This window comes from Haliotis rubra, unplaced genomic scaffold (genome assembly GCF_003918875.1).
Source record: "Haliotis rubra isolate DU_JTF1 unplaced genomic scaffold, ASM391887v1 Scf102, whole genome shotgun sequence".
NCBI classification, from domain to species: Eukaryota; Metazoa; Mollusca; class Gastropoda; order Lepetellida; family Haliotidae; genus Haliotis; species Haliotis rubra.
This window is the reverse complement of record NW_025764915.1, coordinates 2,151,527-2,179,053: the sequence shown is the minus strand read 5'-3', so window position 1 is coordinate 2,179,053 and position 27,527 is coordinate 2,151,527. Positions and strand designations below refer to the sequence as shown.

Below are 27,527 nucleotides of genomic sequence, written 5' to 3'. Positions count from 1 at the left end.
TCAAGAAAGTGCAGCCATGAGTGAGTGAGTTTAGTTGTACGACGCACTCAGGAATATTCCAGCTATATGGCGGCGGTCTGTAAATAATCAAGTCTGGACCAGACAATCCAGTGATCAACAACACGAGTATCGATCTGCGCAATCGGGATACGATGACATGCGTCAACCAAGTCAGCGAGCCTGACCACCCAATCCCGTTAGTCTCCTCTTACGACAAGCATGGGTTACTGAAGATCAATATTCTAACCCGGACCTTCACGGGTCGTGTAGACATAATCATTTGTAAATTGGTGAGATCGTTCAGCACAATGCTGAAACACAAGCTCTACCAATTCTGTTATCAGCTGTTCAGGAGACAGTAGTCTGTGGTCACTGGGGGAGTGGGGGGGGCTCTGGAAACATAGACACCCACAAAAATAGCTCAGTTTGCCTGTCATACGCCATGGAAACACTTCCAATATACTTTTTCTTTCTTAAAGAATAGGTGTTATGTTCTTGCTACACAGAAGACCTTTCTAATTCCTGGATCAATACGTGAGATGACACCACTTTGTGTTTTTTGTACTTGGAGACAGACAACACATCTGCTCTTTCAAAGTACCGTGACAACTGATCTCAAATTCCTTTTTACAACTAAAACCAAGTAGTTTTCCTAAATTATGCAAGCATCCCTCGAAAGACTGCAGTTGTTTAATGTGCTATACAATATGAAATAACGAACAGTTACTACAAATTAGTTCACTTATCCAAAGAAAACAAATCATAAGATCATTCATTGTTTCATTATTTATCAACTAAACATTCTGGAATGCAAATAGGAATTGAAGATATGCTCTGATATCAAAGCACTGAGCAAAGTTGTGTTGCCAAGCAACATGTGCATGGTGAGTGAGTTGATTCTATTGACACCTTGAACAGTATTTCCATAGAAGTAGACAGGTAGGGACTAGGTTTCCAAACTAGGTGTCCACACCTGGCCATTTTGTGAGTTTTGAAATGTTTGCACAGTTAACATGCATTACTAGACATAAAAGCCACTTCCTCTTATTGGTCAGTGAAATACATCTCTCCAAGGCCACAACATCAGTTAAGGATTTCTAAAATCAACTCTACAAAATTCAAATTCAAGAATATTTGCAAATATTTCCAGTAGATTTGCACGAAATGTAAACCTCTGAGCGTGTCTAGGTAAATCTGTGGTCACATCACAAGAAAGAAAAGTTTTGTGTCTGCTCAACATTCCATATTTCTGGAATGTTTTCACACTGAGAATCTAACCAGCACATAAGTGAGAGACAACAAAGCTGACGTCATGACAACAGACCTACTCAATACTTATATAGAAGGTATATCCATACATGCTTGGCAACTGTCAACATACTGTCACTTTAAGTTATCAGGAAATATTGATCCATCTACTGAACACCATAAGCAAACATTCCCTACTCCTAATTTATGAAACATATCAATTGCCTTTAAAATATTTTGTGATTTATTAATGAATTAATAAATTTTAAATGAAAAAATAAAGTAATATCATAGTTGTGTTAAAATATGTAGTTACCAGTTGTCATAGTTTCTATATCAGACTACCTTTAAATATTGACCTTGACTTTTAATACCAATTTCCCTTATGGTATGAATGATTTCTCTAAGAACCTATATCCACCTCTATACTAGTGCACTCAATACTGACAGTCTTAGGACACTTAGGACATGTCTGGATTAACAGAGTTACACAGAATATGCAGGTGTCTGTACCCAAATGAATCTGGACAAGACAATCCAGTGATTGTTATTAGCTGCAATAATCCACTTTGATGATACATCACCCAAGTCCAGTCCGTTGTCAAGATAACAGCATCTGCTGGCGACATATTCAGCCCAGAATCCTCAATGGGGCAATACTTTATGAACTATATTGTTGACCTTTAGTGAGTGAATGAGGGTGACTTTGGCCTTTGGTCGGAGTGAAATTGTACAAATATGGATAGAGCTAGATATACATAATTCATCATCACTGATTAAAATGGACCCTAAGGTCTTCCTTGTGGTTGATGATCCATGACTTTCACAGGACAAGGCAAATATAATCAGTCATGGAAACCTCAATGGATTAAGTTTATCATAAATTCCAAACACTTGTTTCTTTTAAGGATCATGTCTGTTTTATTTCACTTATGATAATTTTGCACACACACAAAAATTAAATAGTTTAAAATTCAATGGGCCAAAATTCCAAATGAAGATATGTTGACATGGTATACAATCTAGACCATATGAGTCATAAAGCATGTTAATTTTAAGGTGACAACATTGTGTCTGTGTTCTTGAGATGCACTGATGTAAAACCACACTTGTGGAAGCAGTCTCTCCTTCTACAGGGAAGTCAACAAAAGGGGATCAGAAACAATGGCAATGCTCTCCACATGACAATGTGAATGTGTTTGCTTGTGTGCACGTGTGCCTGCTTTACTCTTGTGTGTACCATTTTGTGTGTGTTTGCAATAGTCTAGAGAAGATTTTTGTATTGTCTACAGATTTGCATTTTGGATTGGTTTGTTTGTTGTTTAAAGTTCAACTCAGCAACATTCCAGATATATGGTGGTAGTCTGTAAATAACTGAATCTGGACCAGACAATAAGTTGGCAGGAGGGAAAGTGTATGTCGGCTAGAAGGAATGTGTATGTCGGCTAGAAGGAATGTGTATGTCGGCTAAAAGGAATGTGTATGTTGGCTAGAAGGAATGTGTATGTCGGCTAGAAGGAATGTGTATGTTGGCTAGAAGGAATGTGTATGTTGGCTAGAAGGAATGTGTATGTCAGCTGGAAGGAATGTGTATGTCGGAATGAGTATGTAGGCTAGAAGGAATGTGTATTTTGGCTAGAAGGAATCTGTATGTTGGCTAGAAGGGATGTGTATGTCAGCTAGAACGAATGTGTATGTTGGCTAGAGGGATTTGTATGTTGGCTAGAAGGAATTTGTATGTTGGTTAGAAGGGATTTGTATGTTGGCTAGAAGGAATTTGTATGTTGGTTAGAAGGAATCTGCATGTTGGCTAGAAGGGATGTGTATGTTGGTTAGAAGGGATTTGTATGTCGGCTAGAAGGAATTTGTATGTTGGTTAGAGGGAATTTGTATGTTGTTAGAAGGGATTTGTATGTTGGCTAGAAGGAATTTGTATGTTGGTTAGAAGGAATCTGCATGTTGTCTAGAAAGGATGTGTATGTTGGCTAGAGGGATTTGTATGTCGGCTAGAAGGAATTTGTATGTTGGTTAGAAGGGATTTGTATGTTGGCTAGAAGGAATTTGTATGTTGGTTAGAAGGAATCTGCATGTTGGCTAGTAGGGATTTGTATGTTGGCTAGAAGGAATTTGTATGTTGGTTAGAAGGGATTTGTATGTTGATTAGAAGGAATTTGTATGTCGGCTAGAAGGAATTTGTATGTTGGCTAGAAGGAATTTGTATGTTGGTTAGAAGGGATTTGTATGTTGGTAAGAAGGAATCTGTATGTTGGCTAGAAGGGATGTGTATGTTGGCTAGAAGGAATTTGTATGTTGATTAGAAGGAATTTGTATGTTGGCTAGAAGGAATTTGTATGTTGGTTAGAAGGAATCTGTATGTTGACTAGAAGGAATTTGTATGTCAGCTAGAAGGAATGTGTATGTCAGCTAGAAGGAATGTGTATGTCAGCTTAAGGGAATGTGTGTCAGCTAGAAGGAATGTGTATGTCGGCTAGAAGGAATGTGTATGTTGGCTAGAAGGAATGTGTATGTTGGCTACAGGGAATGTGTATGTTGACTTCAGGGAATGTGCATATCGGCAGGAGGGAATGTGTGTGTTGGCTACAAGGTGTGTGTTGTGTGTAACAATGTGTAAATTTGCCAGGGATGAAGGTCACTGACCTTTGAGGTAACAAGCTTGGCATGGAACTGATCCACATAATGGCGGAGAAAGATCAGGAACTCTGTCAGTCCAACTTTGTTCTGTAGGTGACGCAACAAAAAGAAACCCTGAAACAGAAGAGGTGTTTAGTCAGCTACACGGAGATGACAGTATTAACACAACCATGGTGTCCTGTGATATGGTGCATCTTCGAATAAGCATTACAATGCTATTTTTACTAAAGAATAAGTCCTAAATCTGTTAGAAGCAGGTGACATTTGATGGAAGTCAGTAAACCAAAGTTTTAGCATAGGCTTTTATTACTTAATGACTATCAACCCAGTATTTATAATCAGACACAGTGAACCACAGTAGCAGCACATCACAGGATAAGACACGGTGAACCACAGTAGCAGCACACACCAGAGGATAAGACACGGTGAACCACAGTAGCACACACCACAGGATAAGACACAGTCAACCACAGTAGCAGCACACCACAGGATAAGACATGGTGAACCACAGTAGTAGCACACCACAGGATAAGACACGGTCAACCACAGTAGCACACACCACAGGATAAGACACAGTCAACCACAGTAGCACACACCACAGGATAAGACACAGTCAACCACTGTAGCCCACACCACAGGATAAGACACAGTCAACCACAGTAGCACACACCACAGGATAAGACACAGTCAACCACAGTAGCCCACACCACAGGATAAGACACAGTCAACCACAGTAGCACACACACCAGGATAAGACACAGTCAACCACAGTAGCCACACACCACAGGATAAGACACAGTCAACCACAGTAGCCCACACCACAGGATAAGACACACTCAACCACAGTAGCCCACACCACAGGATAAGACACAGTCAACCACAGTAGCCCACACCCAGGATAAGACACAGTCAACCACAGTAGCCCACACCACAGGATAAGACAGAAACAACCACAGTAACACACACCACAGGATAAGACACAGTGAACCACAGTAGCAGCACACACCACAGGATAAGACATGGTCAACCACAGTAGCAGCACACACCACAGGATAAGACACAGTGAACCACAGTAGCACAGACCACAGGATACGACATAGTGAAACACAATAGCACACCACAGGATAAGAGTAATAAGACACAGTCAACCACAGTAGCCCACACCACAGGATAAGACAGAAACAACCACAGTAACACACACGACAGGATAAGACACAGTGAACCACAGTAGCAGCACAAACCACAGGATAAGACACAGTGAACCACAGTAGCACAGACCACAGGATAAGACATAGTGAAACACAGTAGCACACACCACAGGTTATGACACGGTCAACCACAGAGGTCTGAAAATAATTGAGCCTGGACCAGACAATCCAGTGATCAATAGCATGAGCATCGATCTGCGCAATTGGGAACCGATGACATGTGTAAACCAAGCACACACCAGAGGATAAGACACAGTGAACCAGATGTCACCCGATGTTAGGAAAAACAGCAGCAGAAGCATGAAAGGATTTTGGAAACCATGACAACAACAACAGCAGCAGCAGTTATACAATGAAATAGAGAAACTGTACTTCAAACTCTCACAGTGAAGCTACACCAGTACAAAGAGTAATGGTAACATACATATAAAATACTATTGAAAAGCTCAAAGTGATCAAGTTCTATACGTTGCTGACATAATCAGATTTACAGGGATTCAAACCCACGTGCACAAGCTGATGTTCCACAACTCTGCACAGTGAACAGCCACATCTTGCACGACTGGGCCACCTCTGATATGTCAAGCAAGTGACATCACATCAACCACTACGATGTCAAGACTCCCATTCAGCCTGGCCAGACAACGTATTTGCATCTTTTATATTGACTAAACAATACTCAGGGGGCTGTGGGGTAGCCTTGTGGTTAATGTGTTCGCTCACGCCAAAGATCCGGGTTCGATTTCCCACATGGGTACAATGTGTGAAGCCCATTTCTGGTGTTCCCTGCGTGATATTGCTGGAATATTGCTAAAAGGAGCATAAAATACTCACTCTCACTCACTCACTCACTCACTCACTCAACAATCCAACAGCTGAATCTTCTGACAGGTACTGATAGTAATTCGATCAGTCCCGCTGTTCATGGATCTAAATGAGTTGGATAAAACTGAGTGACACTTTCAGGTAGACCATTAGGATATTGGTTAAAAAGGTTATGAGTGGGTGTGAGAACAATAGTTTTAATTACCTATAATCTGTGTGACGACAGTAAGGTTGATGACGATGTAAGAGATGAAATTTTGTTCTCATTACTCATGTTCCAGGACATTATTCACTTACAACTTCTGAAATGTTTATCAATATACATGCAAACAAGAAGACAAAGTCATCAACATCCTCCACAATGGTAAAATCCTCCTCATGAATATGTCAACTAGTTATTACCATGTCAAATGTTTAATATTCTTCACATTGATCTAACAAAAACATATACATGTAAACTACTCATATACTAGCATGCTTGTATCAACAACAGACTGTAGGGGTTTAATGTGCCTCAGTATTGTTGACAGTGGAAATAGTTTGGTACTGTTGATTGATGTCATTAGGTTCTTGATACCCACAAAGTGGAAGCAGAGTACTAAAGTACAGACAGACGGACAGAGTCCAAAATAATACCCCCTGCAAAACACTCTCGGGGGACAAAAATGGAAGAAAGATGTGGTTCATTTATACAAAGTGTGTCATTTTCTCACACTGGTGAAAGCAATGAGACAAAATATTCAAGACTAAAATCTCAATTAATCAAATGATTGATTTTACTGGATAATACTGACTTGGCCATTATTAAAATTTAGTCTTTTGATCCTCAAAGAGCCTTCATCTTAGAAATAAGTAACAGTTTGAACCAGTTTTGTAATAACAAAACTGATATTAGTGTCCCAGTACTAGTCAGTACCTATTATCTCTGTGTATGTGTGCAGGGCCTACCTAAAGCTCGTGTTCAGGTTAAAGAGAACTGTGGATGTATGGAGTCGTCAGCAAATCTATCAACAAAACGCTGGAGGCATTTTTTTCAGAAATATTATTACATGTAATTTTCTCTTCAGCATTTGTTGAATGGATGCTCCCAGATTAATCCAATCAGAATCATTTATCAGTTCAAGATCTCATTTGACAAAGATTGAAACAGTTTGCTGACAAACCCAGCTCCCGATAAGCTGTGACTGTAATCTCCCCTCATTACCAGAGACAGTCGATGTATGCTTCTCTAACTCCATTGGTCAATAAAGCCTCTAAAGTTAAAACATCTCAAATCCATATGCTCAAACGTTTCTGATTTTACAAAATCAATATATGAAAATCCTGCAACACAGAAAAGGTTGCTGAACGACAGTAATCCTTGGGCATGTAAGAGGGACATTAATCAGCAAATAGCACACAATGGGAGACAAAACATGCTTGCATCCATACATTAGGTATCTCTGATAATCTGAAAACTGTCTTTTTAATAATCGGGGTCGGCAATCGGCAAAGTTTTGTTTAGGCCTTAAAACTAATGGAACTATATTTGTATAGTCAGTAGATGGTTACTACTTCCACTCAGTTGACATGAACACTCATGCTCTGATCCTATGTATGAAACGTTATTCTCATTTACATCAGGACTAACTCCAAACTCCTGACAACTAGCTCTTTTTGAAACTTCGATGTTGTTCCCATCTGTAGACATAAAGCTGGCATGATCTTGAACCCCAGAAGCAGAATCTGTCCACTGTGTCATGTTGTTGCCATCTGTAGACATAAAGTGTAATACAATCTGTCCACTGTGTCATCTGTAGCATGACTTCACCTCCTTCTACTATGACTGATACAATCTGAACCCTGCATCTGTAGCATGAAGCAGAATCTGTCCACTGTGTCATCTGTAGCATGACTTCACTTCCTTCTACTATGACTGTACTACAATCATCTATCATCAGTGAAAGTCAAAATCTGTTTCTATATTTACCAAATGTCCAGTTTGATGTCAATTTACATTCCTTATAAATATATCTGTGTGTGTGGACCATGCAATGACTTTCTTCCTGGGGAACACACAATCTTGCTGTAAATACAGCAGATCAGTGACAAAACTGTGCTTTCTCCATGGCTACAGTTCATCTTGATAATACTACATTACCTTTATATTGAATCTTCAGCATGAACGAAATACTGAATCCTAAACACAAGCTCCAAACTGAATAATGAACACTAGCTCTATACTGAATCCCTAGTACTTGTTCCAGTCTGAATCCTAAACAATACCATTAAACTGAGTCTTAAACACTAGCTCGATACTGAATCCATTACAGTCTGGAGTACCTTACACTGAGTCTAGCTCTCGATACTGAATCCCAAGTACTTGTTCCATCAGAATCTAAACAATACCATTAACTGAACATCGATACTGATTCCTTAGTACTTGTTCTATTCTGAATCCTTAAAACATCCTCCATATTGAATTATCAACACTTGCTCCTTACTGAAGCACTTGCTCCATAAAGAGTCCTTAAAGACTAACTGTGAACTGAATCAGAGACTTAACTGACTGAAGCATCATAAAATGTCCACTCACCTTGAGGTAATGCACTTGCATGAAGGCCTTGTCTGGGTTCATCCCGTTCTTCACATACTGAACCTCCTCAGTGGCTGCTAGGAGTTGCTCCCCTTTGTTTGGCCTGTCATGCGTACAGTAATCAATTTCATTGTTTTCAGATCTCTTCATGAAGTGTGGGGATATATACAGTATATTTTATTACAGCAAGACTCAGGCCATATTCCATGTTATTCTATAAGAGAAGATTCAGGACACATTCCATGTTATTCTATCAGAGAAAAGTCAGGACATATTCCGTGTTATTCTATCAGAGAAGAGTCAGGCTATATTCCATGTTATTCTATCAGAGAAGAGTCAGGACATATTCCATGTTATTCTATCAGAGAAGAGTCAGGACATATTCCATGTTATTCTATCAGAGAAGAGTCAGGACATATTCCATGTTATTCTATCAGAGAAGAATCAGGACATATTCCGTGTTATTCTATCAGAGAAGAGTCAGGCCATATTCCATGTTTCTCTATCAGAGAAGAGTCAGGCCATATTCCATGTTTCTCTATCAGAGAAGAGTCAGGCCATATTCCATGTTTCTCTATCAGAGAAGAGTCAGGACATATTCCATGTTATTCTATCAGAGAAGAGTCAGGCCATATTCCATGTTTCTCTATCAGAGAAGAGTCAGGCCATATTCCATGTTTCTCTATCAGAGAAGAGTCAGGCTATATTCCATGTTTCTCTATCAGAGAAGAGTCAGGCCATATTCCATGTTTCTCTATCAGAGAAGAGTCAGGCCATATTCCATGTTTCTCTATCAGAGAAGAGTCAGGACATATTCCATGTTATTCTATCAGAGAAGAGTCAGGCCATATTCCATGTTTCTCTATCAGAGAAGAGTCAGGCCATATTCCATGTTTCTCTATCAGAGAAGAGTCAGGACATATTCCATGTTATTCTATCAGAGAAGAATCAGGACATATTCCGTGTTATTCTATCAGAGAAGAGTCAGGCCATATTCCATGTTTCTCTATCAGAGAAGAGTCAGGACATATTCCATGTTATTCTATCAGAGAAGAGTCAGGACATATTCCATGTTATTCTATCAGAGAAGAGTCAGGCCATATTCCATGTTTCTCTATCAGAGAAGAGTCAGGCCATATTCCGTGTTATTCTATCAGAGAAGAGTCAGGCTATATTCCATGTTATTCTATCAGAGAAGAGTCAGGACATATTCCGTGTTATTCTATCAGAGAAGAGTCAGGACATATTCCGTGTTATTCTATCAGAGAAGAATCAGGACATATTCCGTGTTATTCTATCAGAGAAGAGTCAGGCTATATTCCATGTTATTCTATCAGAGAAGAGTCAGGACATATTCCGTGTTATTCTATCAGAGAAGAGTCAGGACATATTCCATGTTTCTCTATCAGAGAAGAGTCAGGACATATTCCATGTTATTCTATCAGAGAAGAGTCAGGACATATTCCGTGTTATTCTATCAGAGAAGAATCAGGACATATTCCGTGTTATTCTATCAGAGAAGAGTCAGGCTATATTCCATGTTATTCTATCAGAGAAGAATCAGGACATATTCCGTGTTATTCTATCAGAGAAGAGTCAGGCTATATTCCATGTTATTCTATCAGAGAAGAATCAGGACATATTCCGTGTTATTCTATCAGAGAAGAGTCAGGCTATATTCCATGTTATTCTATCAGAGAAGAGTCAGGCCATATTCCATGTTATTCTATCAGAGAAGAGTCAGGACATATTCCGTGTTATTCTATCAGAGAAGAGTAAGGCTATATTCCATGTTATTCTATCAGAGAAGAGTCAGGCTATATTCCATGTTATTCTATCAGAGAAGAGTCAGGCCATATTCCATGTTATTCTATCAGAGAAGAATCAGGACATATTCCGTGTTATTCTATCAGAGAAGAGTCAGGCTATATTCCATGTTTCTCTATCAGAGAAGAGTCAGGCTATATTCCATGTTTCTCTATCAGAGAAGAGTCAGGACATATTCCATGTTATTCTATCAGAGAAGAGTCAGGACATATTCCGTGTTATTCTATCAGAGAAGAGTCAGGCTATATTCCATGTTTCTCTATCAGAGAAGAGTCAGGACATATTCCGTGTTATTCTATCAGAGAAGAGTCAGGCTATATTCCATGTTTCTCTATCAGAGAAGAGTCAGGACATATTCCGTGTTATTCTATCAGAGAAGAGTCAGGACATATTCCATGTTATTCTATCAGAGAAGAGTCAGGACATATTCCATGTTATTCTATCAGAGAAGAGTCAGGACATATTCCGTGTTATTCTATCAGAGAAGAGTCAGGCTATATTCCATGTTATTCTATCAGAGAAGAGTCAGGACATATTCCATGTTATTCTATCAGAGAAGAGTCAGGCTATATTCCATGTTTCTCTATCAGAGAAGAGTCAGGACATATTCCGTGTTATTCTATCAGAGAAGAGTCAGGACATATTCCATGTTATTCTATCAGAGAAGAGTCAGGACATATTCCATGTTATTCTATCAGAGAAGAGTCAGGACATATTCCGTGTTATTCTATCAGAGAAGAGTCAGGCTATATTCCGTGTTATTCTATCAGAGAAGAGTCAGGCCATATTCCATGTTTCTCTATCAGAGAAGAGTCAGGACATATTCCATGTTATTCTATCAGAGAAGAGTCAGGACATATTCCATGTTATTCTATCAGAGAAGAGTCAGGACATATTCCGTGTTATTCTATCAGAGAAGAGTCAGGCTATATTCCATGTTTCTCTATCAGAGAAGAGTCAGGACATATTCCGTGTTATTCTATCAGAGAAGAGTCAGGCTATATTCCATGTTTCTCTATCAGAGAAGAGTCAGGACATATTCCGTGTTATTCTATCAGAGAAGAGTCAGGACATATTCCATGTTATTCTATCAGAGAAGAGTCAGGACATATTCCATGTTATTCTATCAGAGAAGAGTCAGGACATATTCCGTGTTATTCTATCAGAGAAGAGTCAGGCTATATTCCATGTTTCTCTATCAGAGAAGAGTCAGGACATATTCCATGTTATTCTATCAGAGAAGAATCAGGACATATTCCGTGTTATTCTATCAGAGAAGAGTCAGGACATATTCCATGTTATTCTATCAGAGAAGAGTTAGGCTATATTCCATGTTATTCTATCAGAGAAGAGTCAGAATATATTCAATGTTATTCCATCAGAGAAGAGTCAGGCCATATTCCATGTTATTCTATCAGAGAAGAGTTAGGCTATATTCCATGTTATTCTATCAGAGAAGAGTCAGGCTATATTCCATGTTATTCCATCAGAGAAGAGTCAGGACATATTCCATGTTATTCTATCAGAGAAGAGTCAGGACATATTCCATGTTATTCTATCAGAGATGAGTCAGGACATATTCCATGTTATTCTTTCAGAGAAGAGTCAGGACATATTCCGTGTTATTCTATCAGAGAAGAGTAAGGCTATATTCCATGTTATTCTATCAGAGAAGAGTCAGGACACATTCCATGTTATTCTATCAGAGAAGAGTAAGGCTATATTCCATGTTATTCTATCAGAGAAGAGTCAGGACATATTCCATGTATTCTGTTACAGCAGAGGCAGGGCATAGTCGGTGTACTCTATCATAGATTAATCACGATATTTTCAATCTTTTTATCACATGTCTGGATATACTCTAACCCAAAACCCACATGGATGTCCCAAACACTAAAACGAACACACAAAAGCACTTAGGTTCTGTTTTAAGCCACACCAATTTTCTCTTGTTTTTTTTTGTATTTTGACCTGTTAGGATTTTTTGGGCTAAAAGGAAGAGGCAGCTGCCTGTACTAATTCATCAAAGCTGTAGCCATGGAACACCAGTGTCTACAGATTCACAAATAGAGCTTGATAACTTGATATTTAACAGAAACATTCTGCAAATGCAGTACTTATACAGCATGAATTTAGGGCATTTGTTGTATAAAGACACATTACAGATTATGGAAGAGTTTTACTGCTTACCATTCTCTGCTATGTACCTCCATTTTTCGAAGCAAAAAATGTTGCTTTTATGTCAGAAAATGAATGAATAGGTTAAGTTGGTTAAAGTGTTTCAGTTATAACACAGTGTGTTAGCCTGATGTGGGAGTATTTCAGTTAAAACACAGCGTGTTAGCCTGATGTGGGAGTATTTCAGTTACAACACAGTGTGTTAGCCTGATGTGGGAGTATTTAAGTCAGAACACAGCGTGTTAGCCTGATGTGGGAGTATTTCAGTTATAACACAGGGTGTTAGCCTGATGTGGGAGTATTTCAGTTAAAACACATGCAGTGTGTTAGCCTGATGTGGGAGTATTTCAGTTAAAACACAGTGTGTTAGCCTGATGTGGGAGTATTTCAGTTAAAACACAGCGTGTTAGCCTGATGTGGGAGTATTTCAGTTAAAACACAGCGTGTTAGCCTGATGTGGGAGTATTTCAGTTATAACACAGGGTGTTAGCCTGATGTGGGAGTATTTCAGTTAAAACACAGTGTGTTAGCCTGATGTGGGAGTATTTAAGTCAGAACACAGCGTGTTAGCCTGATGTGGGAGTATTTCAGTTAAAACACAGCGTGTTAGCCTGATGTGGGAGTATTTAAGTTAAAACACAGTGTGTTAGCCTGATGTGGGAGTATTTAAGTCAGAACACAGCGTGTTAGCCTGATGTGGGAGTATTTCAGTTATAACACAGGGTGTTAGCCTGATGTGGGAGTATTTCAGTTAAAACACAGCGTGTTAGCCTGATGTGGGAGTATTTCAGTTAAAACACAGCGTGTTAGCCTGATGTGGGAGTATTTCAGTTACAACACAGTGTGTTAGCCTGATGTGGGAGTATTTAAGTCAGAACACAGCGTGTTAGCCTGATGTGGGAGTATTTCAGTTAGAACACAGGGTGTTAGCCTGATGTGGGAGTATTTCAGTTAGAACACAGCGTGTTAGCCTGATGTGGGAGTATTTCAGTTAGAACACAGCGTGTTAGCCTGATGTGGGAGTATTTCAGTTATAACACAGTGTGTTAGCCTGATGTGGGAGTATTTAAGTCAGAACACAGCGTGTTAGCCTGATGTGGGAGTATTTCAGTTAGAACACAGTGTGTTAGCCTGATGTGGGAGTATTTCAGTTAGAACACAGCGTGTTAGCCTGATGTGGGAGTATTTAAGTCAGAACACAGTGTGTTAGCCTGATGTGGGAGTATTTCAGTTAAAACACAGCGTGTTAGCCTGATGTGGGAGTATTTCAGTTAGAACACAGTATGTAAGCCTGATGTGGGAGTATTTCAGTTACAACACAGTGTGTTAGCCTGATGTGGGAGTATTTAAATCAGAACACAGCGTGTTAGCCTGATGTGGGAGTATTTCAGTTACAACACAGGGTGTTAGCCTGATGTGGGAGTATTTCAGTTAGAACACAGCGTGTTAGCCTGATGTGGGAGTATTTAAGTCAGAACACAGTGTGTTAGCCTGATGTGGGAGTATTTCAGTTAAAACACAGCGTGTTAGCCTGATGTGGGAGTATTTCAGTTAGAACACAGCGTGTTAGCCTGATGTGGGAGTATTTCAGTTAGAACACAGCGTGTTAGCCTGATGTGGGAGTATTTCAGTTACAACACAGTGTGTTAGCCTGATGTGGGAGTATTTCAGTTATAACACAGGGTGTTAGCCTGATGTGGGAGTATTTCAGTTATAACACAGGGTGTTAGCCTGATGTGGGAGTATTTAAGTTAGAACACAGCGACTTAGCCTGATGTGGGTGTATTTAAGTTAGAACACAGCATGTAAGCCTGATGTGGGAGTATTTAAGTCAAAACACAGTGTGTTAGCCTGATGTGGGAGTATTTCAGTTATAACACAGGGTGTTAGCCTGATGTGGGAGTATTTCAGTTATAACACAGGGTGTTAGCCTGATGTGGGAGTATTTAAGTTAGAACACAGCGACTTAGCCTGATGTGGGTGTATTTAAGTTAGAACACAGCATGTAAGCCTGATGTGGGTGTATTTAAGTCAGAACACAGCGTGTTAGCCTGATGTGGGAGTATTTCAGTTATAACACAGGGTGTTAGCCTGATGTGGGAGTATTTAAGTTAGAACACAGTGTGTTAGCCTGATGTGGGAGTATTTAAGTTAGAACACAGCATGTTAGCCTGATGTGGGAGTATTTAAGTTAAAACACAGTGTGTTAGCCTGATGTGGGAGATGTGGGAGTATTTCAGTTAGGAACACAGGGTGTTAGCCTGATGTGGGAGTATTTCAGCTAGAACACAGTATGTTAGCCTGATGTGGGAGTATTTAAGTTAGAACACAGTGTGTTAGCCTGATGTGGGAGTATTTCAGTTAGAACACAGCCTGATGTGGGGTGTTAGCCTGATGTGGGGAGTATTTAGCCTGATGTGGGGAGTATTTCAGTTAGAACACAGTGTGTTAGCCTGATGTGGGAGTATTTAAGTTCAACACAGTGTGTTACTGATGTGGGAGTATTTCAGTTAGAACACAGCGTGTTATGTGGTTAGCCTGATGTGGGAGTATTTCAGTTAGAACACAGTGTGTTAGCCTGATGTGGGAGTATTTCAGTTAGAACACAGTGTGTTAGCCTGATGTGGGAGTATTTCAGTTATAACACAGTGTGTTAGCCTGATGTGGGAGTATTTCAGTTAGAACACAGTGTGTTAGCCTGATGTGGGAGTATTTCAGTTAGAACACAGTGTGTTAGCCTGATGTGGGAGTATTTAAGTTAGAACACAGTGTGTTAGCCTGATGTGGGAGTATTTCAGTTATAACACAGCATGTTATTTTATTGTGGGAGTATTTCAGTTACAACACAATATGTCTTCATCATGTGGGAGTATTATCAGTTACAGCATGTTAGTTTCACTATGTTATGTGTAGGATTTTACACCTCTGTTAGCAATATTTCGGCAATATCCCGACAAGGGACACATATTGTACCCATGTGGGAAATCGAACCCAGGTCTTCGGTGTGACGCGCCAATGCTTTCACCACTAGGCTATTACACTACACATCAGCTTGATGTCGGAGGTAAGCCCAAAGTGGCACTACTGTTAGATATCTACTGCTATGATACTGAGTACCACAGCACTTTCATGGAAACTCCAAAGACATATTCAGATCAAATCAATAAATTGAAAACAAACTAATACATTTCTGGGAAACATGTAACAAGACATAACTCAGTATAGCACATCCCCTCAGACAACAGAGCCATAAGGGCCAACACATTAACTTGGCTCCTCACACTGAATGGGTCAGTTCCCTACATGAGTCCAATGTGTGAAGCCCCATTTTAGAATCATCTTCCTCCCTCCATCACACTCCCACCATCTCATTCACTCGGACCAATCTAAAGGGACTCTCTTACCTGAGCATCTGGAGGTCCTGTTCTGTGTTCTCAACCTCTGCCAAAAGAGTCTTCTGCTTCAGCAACACTCGTAGTTCCAGTCGATTCCGTATCTCAGCTTCACCCCACTGCAGAGAAAAGATACACCTAATGACAAGCAATTTAACCAGTCAGGCACACCCTAGTATTGACCTTGAGACCAGGTCAGCTAACGCCTTACAATGTAAAGAGTCGGCCTGGCGTTGACCTTGAGACCAGGTCAGCTAACGTCTTACAATGTAAAGAGTCGGGTACCTATTACACCCTGGCTTTGACCTTGAGACCAGGTGAGCTAATGTCTCACAATGTAAAGAGTCGGGTACCTAGCACACCCTGGTATAGGCCTTAAGACCAAGTTAGCTAATGATATCACAAAGTGTCGGGTACCTAGCACACCCTGGTATAGGCCTTAAGACCAAGTTAGCTAATGATATCACAAAGTGTCAGGTACCTAGCACACCCTGGTATAGGCCTTAAGACCAAGTTAGCTAATGATATCACAAAGTGTCAGTTACCTGGCACACCCTGGCATGAATGATATCCTCTAGGTATGTACAGAAGCCCTCTGTCAGCCACTCCTCCGTCCAATCTTGTGGCCCAATCAGAAGCCCGAACCATGAGTGGCAGATCTCATGGGCCACCCGGAAACACATGGAGTTGTCTCCCACCAGTACAGACTGGGACAGCACCAACAGGCTGGGACTAGAAAACAACACTGATATGTCGCACAGAAAGTTATGTATTAGTTAAATCATAAAAAACAACAGCAAAAACACACACAAATGAAGATATCAGAAACACTGCAGTTAGATTTATCATTCTAAGCTGGCTTCCACAGGAATGCTTGTGTGAGATCCAGTGGTATCGCTTTGGAGTGAGTGAGTATGGTTTTACGCTACTTTTAGCAATATTCCAGCAATATCACAGCAGGGGACACCAGAAATGTTTATCTCTTTGGAAATATCCCTACAATAACAAGGTATTAGAATGTAGATCTTTGATATAGAGAATCTCACTGTCCTGTGATGGCAAACCTATCAATACTCATCAGTAAAAGTATAAATCTCGGCTGTCAGTCAAGCTGTTTCATCATCAAGTGTTGACATATGGTATATCAACAGACAATTTAAGCTTTCCAATGTTTTCATTTGCATATTGATATGAAATCTAAATATCTAGATCAACAACATCATACAGTTACCTGATCAAGGTCATATAAACATGGTGAAAGTAGCACGAGGCACTGATGCCTCACAGGCCTGCCTAACATTAGATCCATCTTACATATATACAAATCCTCAGCCACCAGTAAAAGAAAGTAGGGCAGATAGGGTCATGTTCCAATCTAAGTGAGTGTGTGAAGTCCTCTGTTTGATGTTGTGCTGATACAGTGGTACTGAGGCAACATCCACACAAAGTAGCACCAGATGTGGTGGAGTAGGTTCAGAGATGTACACTGTGTCACTGTATAACCTCTTCCATGGCCAAGAGTGAGTGTAGAAGTGGAGAGGGAACAAACTCAGTGCTTCTTAATCATATAGGCTTCACCATGTTTCAGATAAAACTCTGTGATATCCTTTGAATACTTTTATTTTTAATTTCATATCCTGTGAAACAAAACAAATCTCAAAGAAGCTTTAGAATTTCATTATATCTTTTTAGGCACATATCAGACATATCTTGTCATGACATTTTATTTTATTTCAACTTCTTTAATCTTGTGGTTTTTGAAAAACAGACTCTTTAAGATATTAAATCAAACTGAAATATATACTGTTTCTTGAACATGACTGGAACAAAAATGTCCAAATCCCATTACATTCCTCCACTTCATACCACAGGTAATTTGGTTACTGGCTTTTTGCTTCCCATGTAAAATACACTTGAACCACTGTGGTGACAACAACTCAATGTTTCAGGCTCAACCTCCCAGACAGATTGGAGAAAGAAGTTAAACATTCATGAACAAACCTACCCACATGGAGAGGAGACAGATGCACAATGTACCATGCCATAATCTATTCATGAAGAAATTGTATACATAATGCTGAAGATAATAAAGGAGAACAAGTGTTTGCCACTAACATGGTAATGTCCCCCGTCGCTAAAGAAGAATGAAATGTAACATATTTACTAGTTTTTATCTTTTGGTCACATAGAAGATTACCTTTTGTGTCATGTAGTTTTTAGTCATGGTCACTTCTCAGAATCTTCTCCTAACTCTGAAGATATTTCAGGAATATAGTAGATTTTAATGTATAGATGCAGATGCACATATCCACTGTCAGCATCAGTGTGTATTAGGGCTGGGATGGGTCCAAATTTTCCACCCCGTCTACCCCACCCCCTATTACCCTACCCTACCCTGATACTCGTTATGTTAATTCCTGACATCAAATTTGTAAGAATTGGCAATATATCCTTGGAGGGTGAACATTTTATGACATATCGCATTTACATAAGTTTGAAAAGTGGTCAAAGTGTCATGGTGACCTTGAATATGAGGTCAAGGTCATCCAAATTGACTGGTGTCTGCATAATCCCCCAATGTAGGCTGTCACCAAATTTGAAGACTTTGGGTACAACAGTGCATGAGATATTATGTTAACACAAGTTCGAAAAGTGGCAAAGTGTCATTGTGACCTTGAATATGAGGTCAAGGTCATCCAAATTGACTGGTGTCTGCATAATCCCCCAATGTAGGCTGTCACCAAATTTGAAGTACAACAGTGTATGAGATAATAGATTAACAAGAGTTTGAAAAGTGGTCAAACTATCGTGGTGACCTTGAAAATAAGCGGGAAAATTGCTGAGTGTGGCATTAAACAACAAACAAACAAAGCCTACTATGACATAACAGATAAAAACCCACCTCGCCATGCCTAGACTGTCAAAGCAACACGGGACAACGAGGATGTCGAGCCTCTGGAAGGGGTGGGGACCAAGAATGGCATACACTTCTCTCAGGCACCGAGGGACATAAACTGCAAGCTCCTGCTGAACTAACGGCACCATGCACTCAGAGACAAACACACGGCATGGCACTTCCGGTCCCACAGCATAGTTAACAGGACATGTTGGGCCATGGCTGGTACATGCTGACTGACTGGAGAAAGCAGAACACATTTGTATATGCATGTATTAATATCTCTTCACTGTACAATTTATATGATGATCATAGATAGGTAGATGCTGTTTTACTATTACAGTATTCAAAAACCAAAGTTTTGGCAGTTGTTTTCCTCTCCAAATCAATTAAAGTCTTATACTTTATATTATGTAGGAAATTCTCATGTAGAACATCAAAAGTTGATTAAAATATTTTACACCGATCCCAGAGCAGTCACAGAAAACCCCTGTGAGCTCTCCTGGCAGAGGAGACATATAAAAGAACAGGGAGCTCTCCTATGAACAAAGACAAATATGGCAAAAGGGAGCTCTCTTGTGAGGGAAGACAAAGAAGACAACAGGGAGCTCTCTTGTGAATAAAGACAAAGATGGTAAAAGGGAGCTCTCATGTGTGGGAAGACAAAGAAGACAACAGGGAGCTCTCTTGTGAATAAAGACAAAGATGGTAAAAGGGAGCTCTCTTGTGTGGGAAGACAAAGAAGACTTGTGAGGGAAACAAAGATGGAGCTCTCATGTGTAGGAAGACAAAGAAGACAACAGGGAGCTCTCTTGTGAATAAAGACAAAGATGGTAAAAGGGAGCTCTCTTGTGTGGGAAGACAAAGAAGACAACAGGGAGCTCTCTTGGTGGGAAGACAAAGAAGACAACAGGGAGCTCTCTTGTGAATAAAGACAAAGATGGTAAAAGGGAGCTCTCTTGTGAGGAAAGACAAAGAAGACAACAGGGAGCTCTCTTGTGAATAAAGACAAAGATGGTAAAAGTACCTTGACTTTTGCACATCTTGCTCCAGTACGACATCCACCTGTGTCCAAGTCCCAACAGCTATCGCTAGAGTGGAGGTGGGCATTGGCATTGTACTGTAATAATAGTAGGTCTTCCAACCTGAAACATCACACGTCAGTCATCTTATCTATGTGTTCTGTTGCCTAATGACATTGTTTCTGTGAGACACTGGTGTATTGTTCCTGTGAAACACTGGTGTATTGTTTCTGTGAGACACTGGAGCATGGTTTCTGTGAGACACTGGTGTATTGTTCCTGTGAAACACTGGTGTATTGTTTCTGTGAGACACTGGTGTATTGTTTCTGTGAGACACTGGTGTATTGTTTCTGTGAGACACTAGCTGTATTAATAATAAAACTATTACTTCTATAACATTGCCTTGTTGTTTGCACACAAAATTTGTTTACGTACAGATTCCTGGTTCACCTATAGTTAAATAGACACATAACACAAGGAACAGGTCATACAGTGATCAAAGTCAAATCTACCTCCAGAATATAGTCCCAGTTGACAATACCAAAAGCCCTACAGTTGACATTACCAAAAGCCATACATCCCCGCGAGAACATTATGATCCAAGTTTAAGTCACTGCTCGTGATCCCTCCAGTTAGAACGTCCGGTTACGGGAAGAGAAACTTCAAGTATGCTGCCGCAAAGACATGGAACGAACTGCCTGAATGTTTGAAAAACTGTTCAAATCTACATGACTTCAAACGAAATTACAAAACTCATCTCTTCAGAATGTCGTATCCAGATGACTAGTTTCATCTCAAGTGACTATGATTTTAAATCTGTGCGCTTTGAGCATTTACCGTGAATGGAAATAACGTGGTACAAATGGACTATAATAATAATAATAATACTGACATACCCTGGGACAGTGATAATGTATGGGACTCACCCTAGGAGACTGATGATGTATGGGACTCACCCTGGGACACTGATGGTATATGGGACTCACCCTGGGATACTGATGATGTATTGGACTCACCCTGGGATGGGAATCACCCTGGGGTATACTGATGGTATATGGGACTCACCCTGGGATACCGAAGGTGTAAGGGACTCACCCTGAGATCCTGATGGTGTAAGGGACTCACCCTGAGATACTGATGGTGTATGGGACCCACCCTGGGATAATGAAGGTGTAAGGGACTCACCCTGGGATACTGAAGGTGTAAGGGACCCACCCTGGGCTACTGATGATGTATGGGACTCACTCTTGGATACTGGAGGTGTAAGGGACTCACCCTGGGATACTGAAGGTGTAAGGGACTCACCCTGGGATACTGAAGGTGTAAGGGACCCACCCTGAGATACTGATGGTGTATGGGACTCACCCTGGGATACTGAAGGTGTAAGGGACTCACCCTGGGATACTGAAGGTGTAAGGGACTCACCCTGGGATACTGAAGGTGTAAGGGACCCACCCTGAGATACTGGAGGTGTAAGGGACTCACCCTGGGATACTGAAGGTGTAAGGGACTCACCCTGGGATACTGAAGGTGCAAGGGACCCACCCTGAGATACTGATGGTGTATGGGACTCACCCTGGGATACTGGAGGTGTAAGGGACTCACCCTGGGATACTGAAGGTGTAAGGGACTCACCCTGGGATACTGAAGGTGTAAGGGACCCACCCTGAGATACTGATGGTGTATGGGACTCACCCTGGGATACTGAAGGTGTAAGGGACCCACCCTGAGATACTGATGGTGTATGGGACTCACCCTGGGATACTGATGATGTATGGGACCCACCCTGAGATACTGATGGTGTATGGGACTCACCCTGAGATACTGATGATGTATGGGACCCACCATGGGATACTGATGATGTATGGGACTCACCCTGAGATACTGATGATGTATGGGACTCACCATGGGATACTGATGGTGTATGGGACTCACCCTGGGGTATACTGATGATGTATGGGACTCACCCTGAGATACTGATGATGTATGGGACTCACCATGGGATACTGATGGTGTATGGGACTCACCATGGGATACTGATGGTGTATGGGACTCACCCTGAGATACTGATGATGTATGGGACTCACCCTGAGATACTGATGATGTATGGGACTCACCATGGGATACTGATGAGTATGGGACCCACCCTGAGATACTGATGATGTATGGGACTCACCATGGGATACTGATGATGTATGGGACTCACCCTGAGATACTGATGATGTATGGGACTCACCATGGGATACTGATGGTGTATGGGACTCACCATGGGATACTGATGGTGTATGGGACTCACCATGGGATATTGATGATGTATGGGACTCACCATGGGATACTGATGGTGTATGGGACTCACCATGGGATACTGATGGTGTATGGGACTCACCATGGGATACTGATGATGTATGGGACTCACCATGGGATACTGATGGTGTATGGGACTCACCATGGGATACTGATGAGTATGGGACTCACCCTGAGATACCGATGGTGTATGGGACTCACCATGGGATACTGATGGTGTATGGGACTCACCATGGGATACTGATGATGTATGGGACTCACCATGGGATACTGATGATGTATGGGACTCACCATGGGATACTGATGGTGTATGGGACTCACCATGGGATACTGATGGTGTATGGGACTCACCATGGGATACTGATGAGTATGGGACCCACCCTGAGATACTGATGATGTATGGGACTCACCCTGAGATACTGATGATGTATGGGACTCACCCTGGGGTATACTGATGATGTATGGGACTCACCCTGAGATACTGATGATGTATGGGACTCACCATGGGATACTGATGATGTATGGGACTCACCATGGGATACTGATGAGTATGGGACCCACCCTGAGATACTGATGGTGTATGGGACTCACCCTGGGATACTGATGGTGTATGGGACTCACCATGGGATACTGATGAGTATGGGACCCACCCTGAGATACTGATGATGTATGGGACTCACCCTGAGATACTGATGATGTATGGGACTCACCCTGGGGTATACTGATGATGTATGGGACTCACCCTGAGATACTGATGATGAATGGGACTCACCATGGGATACTGATGATGTATGGGACTCACCATGGGATACTGATGAGTATGGGACCCACCCTGAGATACTGATGGTGTATGGGACTCACCCTGGGGTATACTGATGATGTATGGGACTCACCCTGGAGATACTGATGGTGTATGGGACTCACCCTGGGGTATACTGATGATGTATGGGACTCACCCTGAGATACTGATGGTGTATGGGACTCACCATGGGATACTGATGATGTATGGGACTCACCATGGGATACTGATGGTGTAAGGGACTCACTCTGGGATACTGAAGGTGTAAGGGACTCACCCTGGGATACTGAAGGTGTAAGGGACCCACCCTGAGATACTGGAGGTGTAAGGGACTCACCCTGGGATATTGAAGGTGTAAGGGACTCACCCTGGGATACTGAAGGTGTAAGGGACCCACCCTGAGATACTGATGGTGTATGGGACTCACCCTGAGATACTGATGGTGTATGGGACTCACCATGGGATACTGATGATGTATGGGACTCACCATGGGATACTGATGGTGTAAGGGACTCACCATGGGATACTGATGGTGTATGGGACTCACCATGGGATACTGATGGTGTAAGGGACTCACCCTGAGATCCTGATGGTGTATGGGACTCACCATGGGATACTGATGGTGTATGGGACTCACCATGGGATACTGATGGTGTATGGGACTCACCCATGGGATACTGATGGTGTAAGGGACTCACCCTGGGATCCTGATGGTGTATGGGACTCACCCTGGGATACTGATGGTGTATGGGACTCACCCTGGGATACTGATGATGTATGGGACCCACCCTGGGATACTGATGATGTAAGGGACTCACCCTGGGATACTGATGGTGTAAGGGACTCACCCTGGGATACTGATGGTGTACAGGACTTGTCTCCAGTCATCAGCACAGTCAGTCCCTCCTTGACTGTGACACAAGCTTGCCAGGTGGACATGGCAGTCGGGGCGTCCTGACTGGGGAACCAGGAGCGGTTGTTCAGCCAGTGACCAACAGTGAACATACACTCCCTGGAAACAGTCCAATATGTCCTGATGTTTAATACTACTACAGCTTGCTAAGTCTATAATGGATCAAAAGAATTATCTGGTTATTTTACTGTGGGAACATTTGTTTGAAATATTTGGGTTTTATTTGATGCCATTGAAGACAGAAATATAAAAATTCCAAATTATATCATTTTTATCAGCTATTTACCAGGTCCTAAAAAGGGGGAGTGCTGCAATGAGAGTTATTTTAAACAAATTTAACATGTTTGTTTTGGGACTGTCTTGACTAGTGTCAATAAATATTACAATTAGAATATCAGGGAGTAAGAGCAAAGAAGACAGCAATATAAACTTTGGATCAAATGGATCATGTGTTGCTCAACCAAATATCCTGTCAATAAGAAGAATAAAGAAACAGCAGATTTGTTTACAGCAGTTTTCAGTCCCTTTGTTTTCAGTCCTCAAACTGCTGGGCATGAGGTGTCCAAAAGTTCTGAGAACATTTACAAAGGATGTACACCAGTGAACACTATAAATAAGCTTTCATTACAATCCAAGCTTAGGACCAACTACACTACAGACAGTATATATCTGCAGGTGCTGATATCAAGCATCTCCAACTGGAGTGAGTGAGTGCTTTTATCAATATTCCAGCAATATCATAGCAGGGGACACCAGAAATGAGCTTCACACATTGTACCCATGTGGGGAATCAAACCTGGATCTTCGACGTGACAAGCTTTAACCACTGGGCTACCCCACTGCTCCTCTCTAACTGGAAGTGCTAGCTACAACAACCATCCATGTGGACATGGTTTCAACTTCAGAAGATGAGGATCCTTTCTTTGCCAGTGCTGAGAGGTGGGCAGCAAGTTGAAGAGGGGAACAGAGAGTTGAACATGGTCTAAGGAGGACCTTTATTAGCCAGCACTAAGGAAAATGTCTGATTCCAACATGCAGGATAATCAAGTGATAAAACCACATCACACCCAATAAGGCAGGTCTTAGGGAAAGTTGGAGTTCTAAAGACTGATGGGAATACTGGGGTCCACTGAACTGACCAGACAAGGTCAGACATCAAGGCCAGGATACATGATGCTTAAGATCCAGCTTAGGCAATGAATCTATGAATGCAGTTTTTCACCAGCCAGAGACAATACAAATCTCAAAAGAACTTTCCTGTTCCATCACACAAGATGTCATCGGTTTGTATATGTCAATGGTTAAAAAGTCATGATAAAGGCCATGATCTAAACTGTTTGCAAATATCAATGCAGTTTTTCATAGTAGCCTTAGTACTTTATAACAAGTAGGCTATTTTAACCTTTAGATTGAATCATATTAGGCTATTTTAACCTTTGCTGAATAACATATTTTTCACAAAACCTGCAAACACATTACAAAAGACACATTAGTTGAAGGCAAGATCACTGACACCGTCACCAAGACTGCACTGCCTACCTTCCATCCTGATCCAGAGACCACTTCAGTGATGGCCCTCCCTCTGTACTGTAGTGTATCCTCACGACTCTTGCCACTCCTTCATCTGTGTGTATGTGACCTTCACCACCGTCAGATACATGATGTGCAGCATCAACTTTGTCTCCTTCCCATGTCCTTTTACAAGCCAGACCCCCTCCATCTGCACCAGACTCTAGTGAAGCATCACTGTCTGTAGGCTGTAGCTCACCTTCACTAATAACGTCTCCTTGCAGATGGCGAAGCCTGCTCTCACCAGGCCCTGTCCGAGACTGACAATCTTCATCCATGTCTCCTCCTCCACCCCATAGTCGGATGCTCTGTTTACTGACACTGAATTGCAACGGTCTGGTTTTGGATTGCATGTAACACTGCATATAAATACCAGATGCACTTTCTACATCATCTCGTTTGGCGAAGAACAGCTTTCTTTCCAGATCAGGTGACAGTATCAGCTCCTCTGCACAGGTCACATCAAGGTTATAAGCATCTAATACCATCTTGACTGCATCCTGGCTAGGACTTGGAATATTTAGTGATGAATTTTTAGTTTCTGTTTCAGTTGAAGCAGAAACAGATTGAAGAACATTCTGATCTGAGCACTGAGCTAATGTACTTCTACTGTGTATGCTTGATGAAGGCTGATCAACAACACAATCATCATTATGTATGTTCTTAGTCTTTGAGCAATCTTCAGTTTCTTTACAAACACACTCATGTTGACACAGTTCATTCAGTGCAGGATCATGTACAGATGATGGGCTTGGGTCAGTGTTTGCCTGAAGTTGGGAATGGCTTTCACAGCTAGTTTCCACAGCCTTTAGTTCAGTATCTGCTTGTAATACAGTCTTACGTTTACAGTCTAGTTTAAAGCTTTCCTGTTGATAGAATAGTGTGATGTCGCCTGACAACTTTCTAGATTCCACATCACACTTGAGATGGAGGAGAAAGTGAGACACCCTGACATCACAAATGTTAGCTGACAAGGGCAGGTCAAGCTCATGATCACTACCGCCTTCACCATGTTCCGACATTTCTCACACTACCTAGCTCACTTTATATCTGTCCAGCACAGTACATAGACAAAGTACCATTCGTACTGCATTCGTATCTTGAGTTAATCAATCGAAAACATAAAGCACCGATTAAAGCAATCGTGTTTATTCATATCTCCTGAAGCAAAATGTGTTTAACTGCAGTAAATTTAGCTGTTTGTCCCATATTTTACTTATCCTTCCTTATTTACTATTCGCATGAATTTCAAATTTAGTCGGATGTTAACTGAAATGAAATAGTAACGGCACTGTTCGAGAGATGAACGAAGGGCGACTGTCAACAGTCTTTCGCTTGCTGAACTTTTCAATCACATTACAATAAATCAGAGTTATCCGCCCCTCAATTGTACTTTTGGAGTATAGTAATTTACCTATTACAAACGTTATTCGAACAGAATATTCATCAAAGCATTCGTAAAATATTACGTGTCTTCACCCAAGACAGTGATCAAAAGTTGATGACATACTATGGTAATCTCATTATCATCATCATTATCATTGTCATTAACCGAAATTAATTATTTTTTGTTTCCTTTGAATGAATTTAGACCATGGGTGTTTTTGCTATTGGTGAACTGCATTTGTTATTGTGTTCGTTTGTGTTTTTAAGTACAATCGGACGTGATTTTCTGAATGCTTCATTCAGTGCTTTGTTTTGTTCCTTCAAAGCAACGAGTGATAAATCGGGAGGGTTTGGTTTAAAAGTGTTATATGTGTGCGGCATTTCCCTTCCAATACATTATGATCTACCATCTACTGGTGGAGCCTCGTTTCAGTTTCCCCATCAGTTTCAGTTTCCCCATCCACCCCGGGAGTTGTGGTTGTCTTTAGGACACAGCAGCATGTGTCTCTGTTTTACTGTTGTCAGTTATTACAGTTGGTGGTGATGTAAAGCAGGCATTTTAGGCATCATCTTCGTAGATGTTAGTATCAACTTGATGTAAGCATTACCGACGTTCACAAATACACTTCCATGTCATTCAGATTATTTTCCTTTTTGGGTAATGAGTACAGATCTCGTCTGGAGAGGTTCTACAGCATAAGCATTGTTTGCTTGTTAAGCGATCCACTTTCAT

At 41.2% G+C, this 27,527-nt stretch overlaps 1 protein-coding gene across 1 annotated transcript in view; it reads right to left on the bottom strand.

Annotated features, from left to right (window-relative positions):
* Positions 1–26,751, bottom strand: part of LOC124270605 (aminopeptidase O-like) — a 112,798-nt gene extending 86,047 nt beyond the window's left edge. The window contains exons 1-8 of the mRNA XM_046705623.1: positions 25,379–26,751; positions 23,775–23,938; positions 19,829–19,946; positions 18,808–19,041; positions 16,451–16,637; positions 15,918–16,024; positions 8,509–8,611; positions 3,907–4,014 (exon numbers count right to left, since the gene is read on the bottom strand). Coding sequence (XP_046561579.1) covers positions 3,907–4,014; positions 8,509–8,611; positions 15,918–16,024; positions 16,451–16,637; positions 18,808–19,041; positions 19,829–19,946; positions 23,775–23,938; positions 25,379–26,430 — 2,073 coding nt within the window. The 5' untranslated portion in view covers positions 26,431–26,751. The remainder of the gene's footprint in view (positions 1–3,906; positions 4,015–8,508; positions 8,612–15,917; positions 16,025–16,450; positions 16,638–18,807; positions 19,042–19,828; positions 19,947–23,774; positions 23,939–25,378) is intronic.
* Positions 26,752–27,527: the final 776 nt, after the last annotated feature.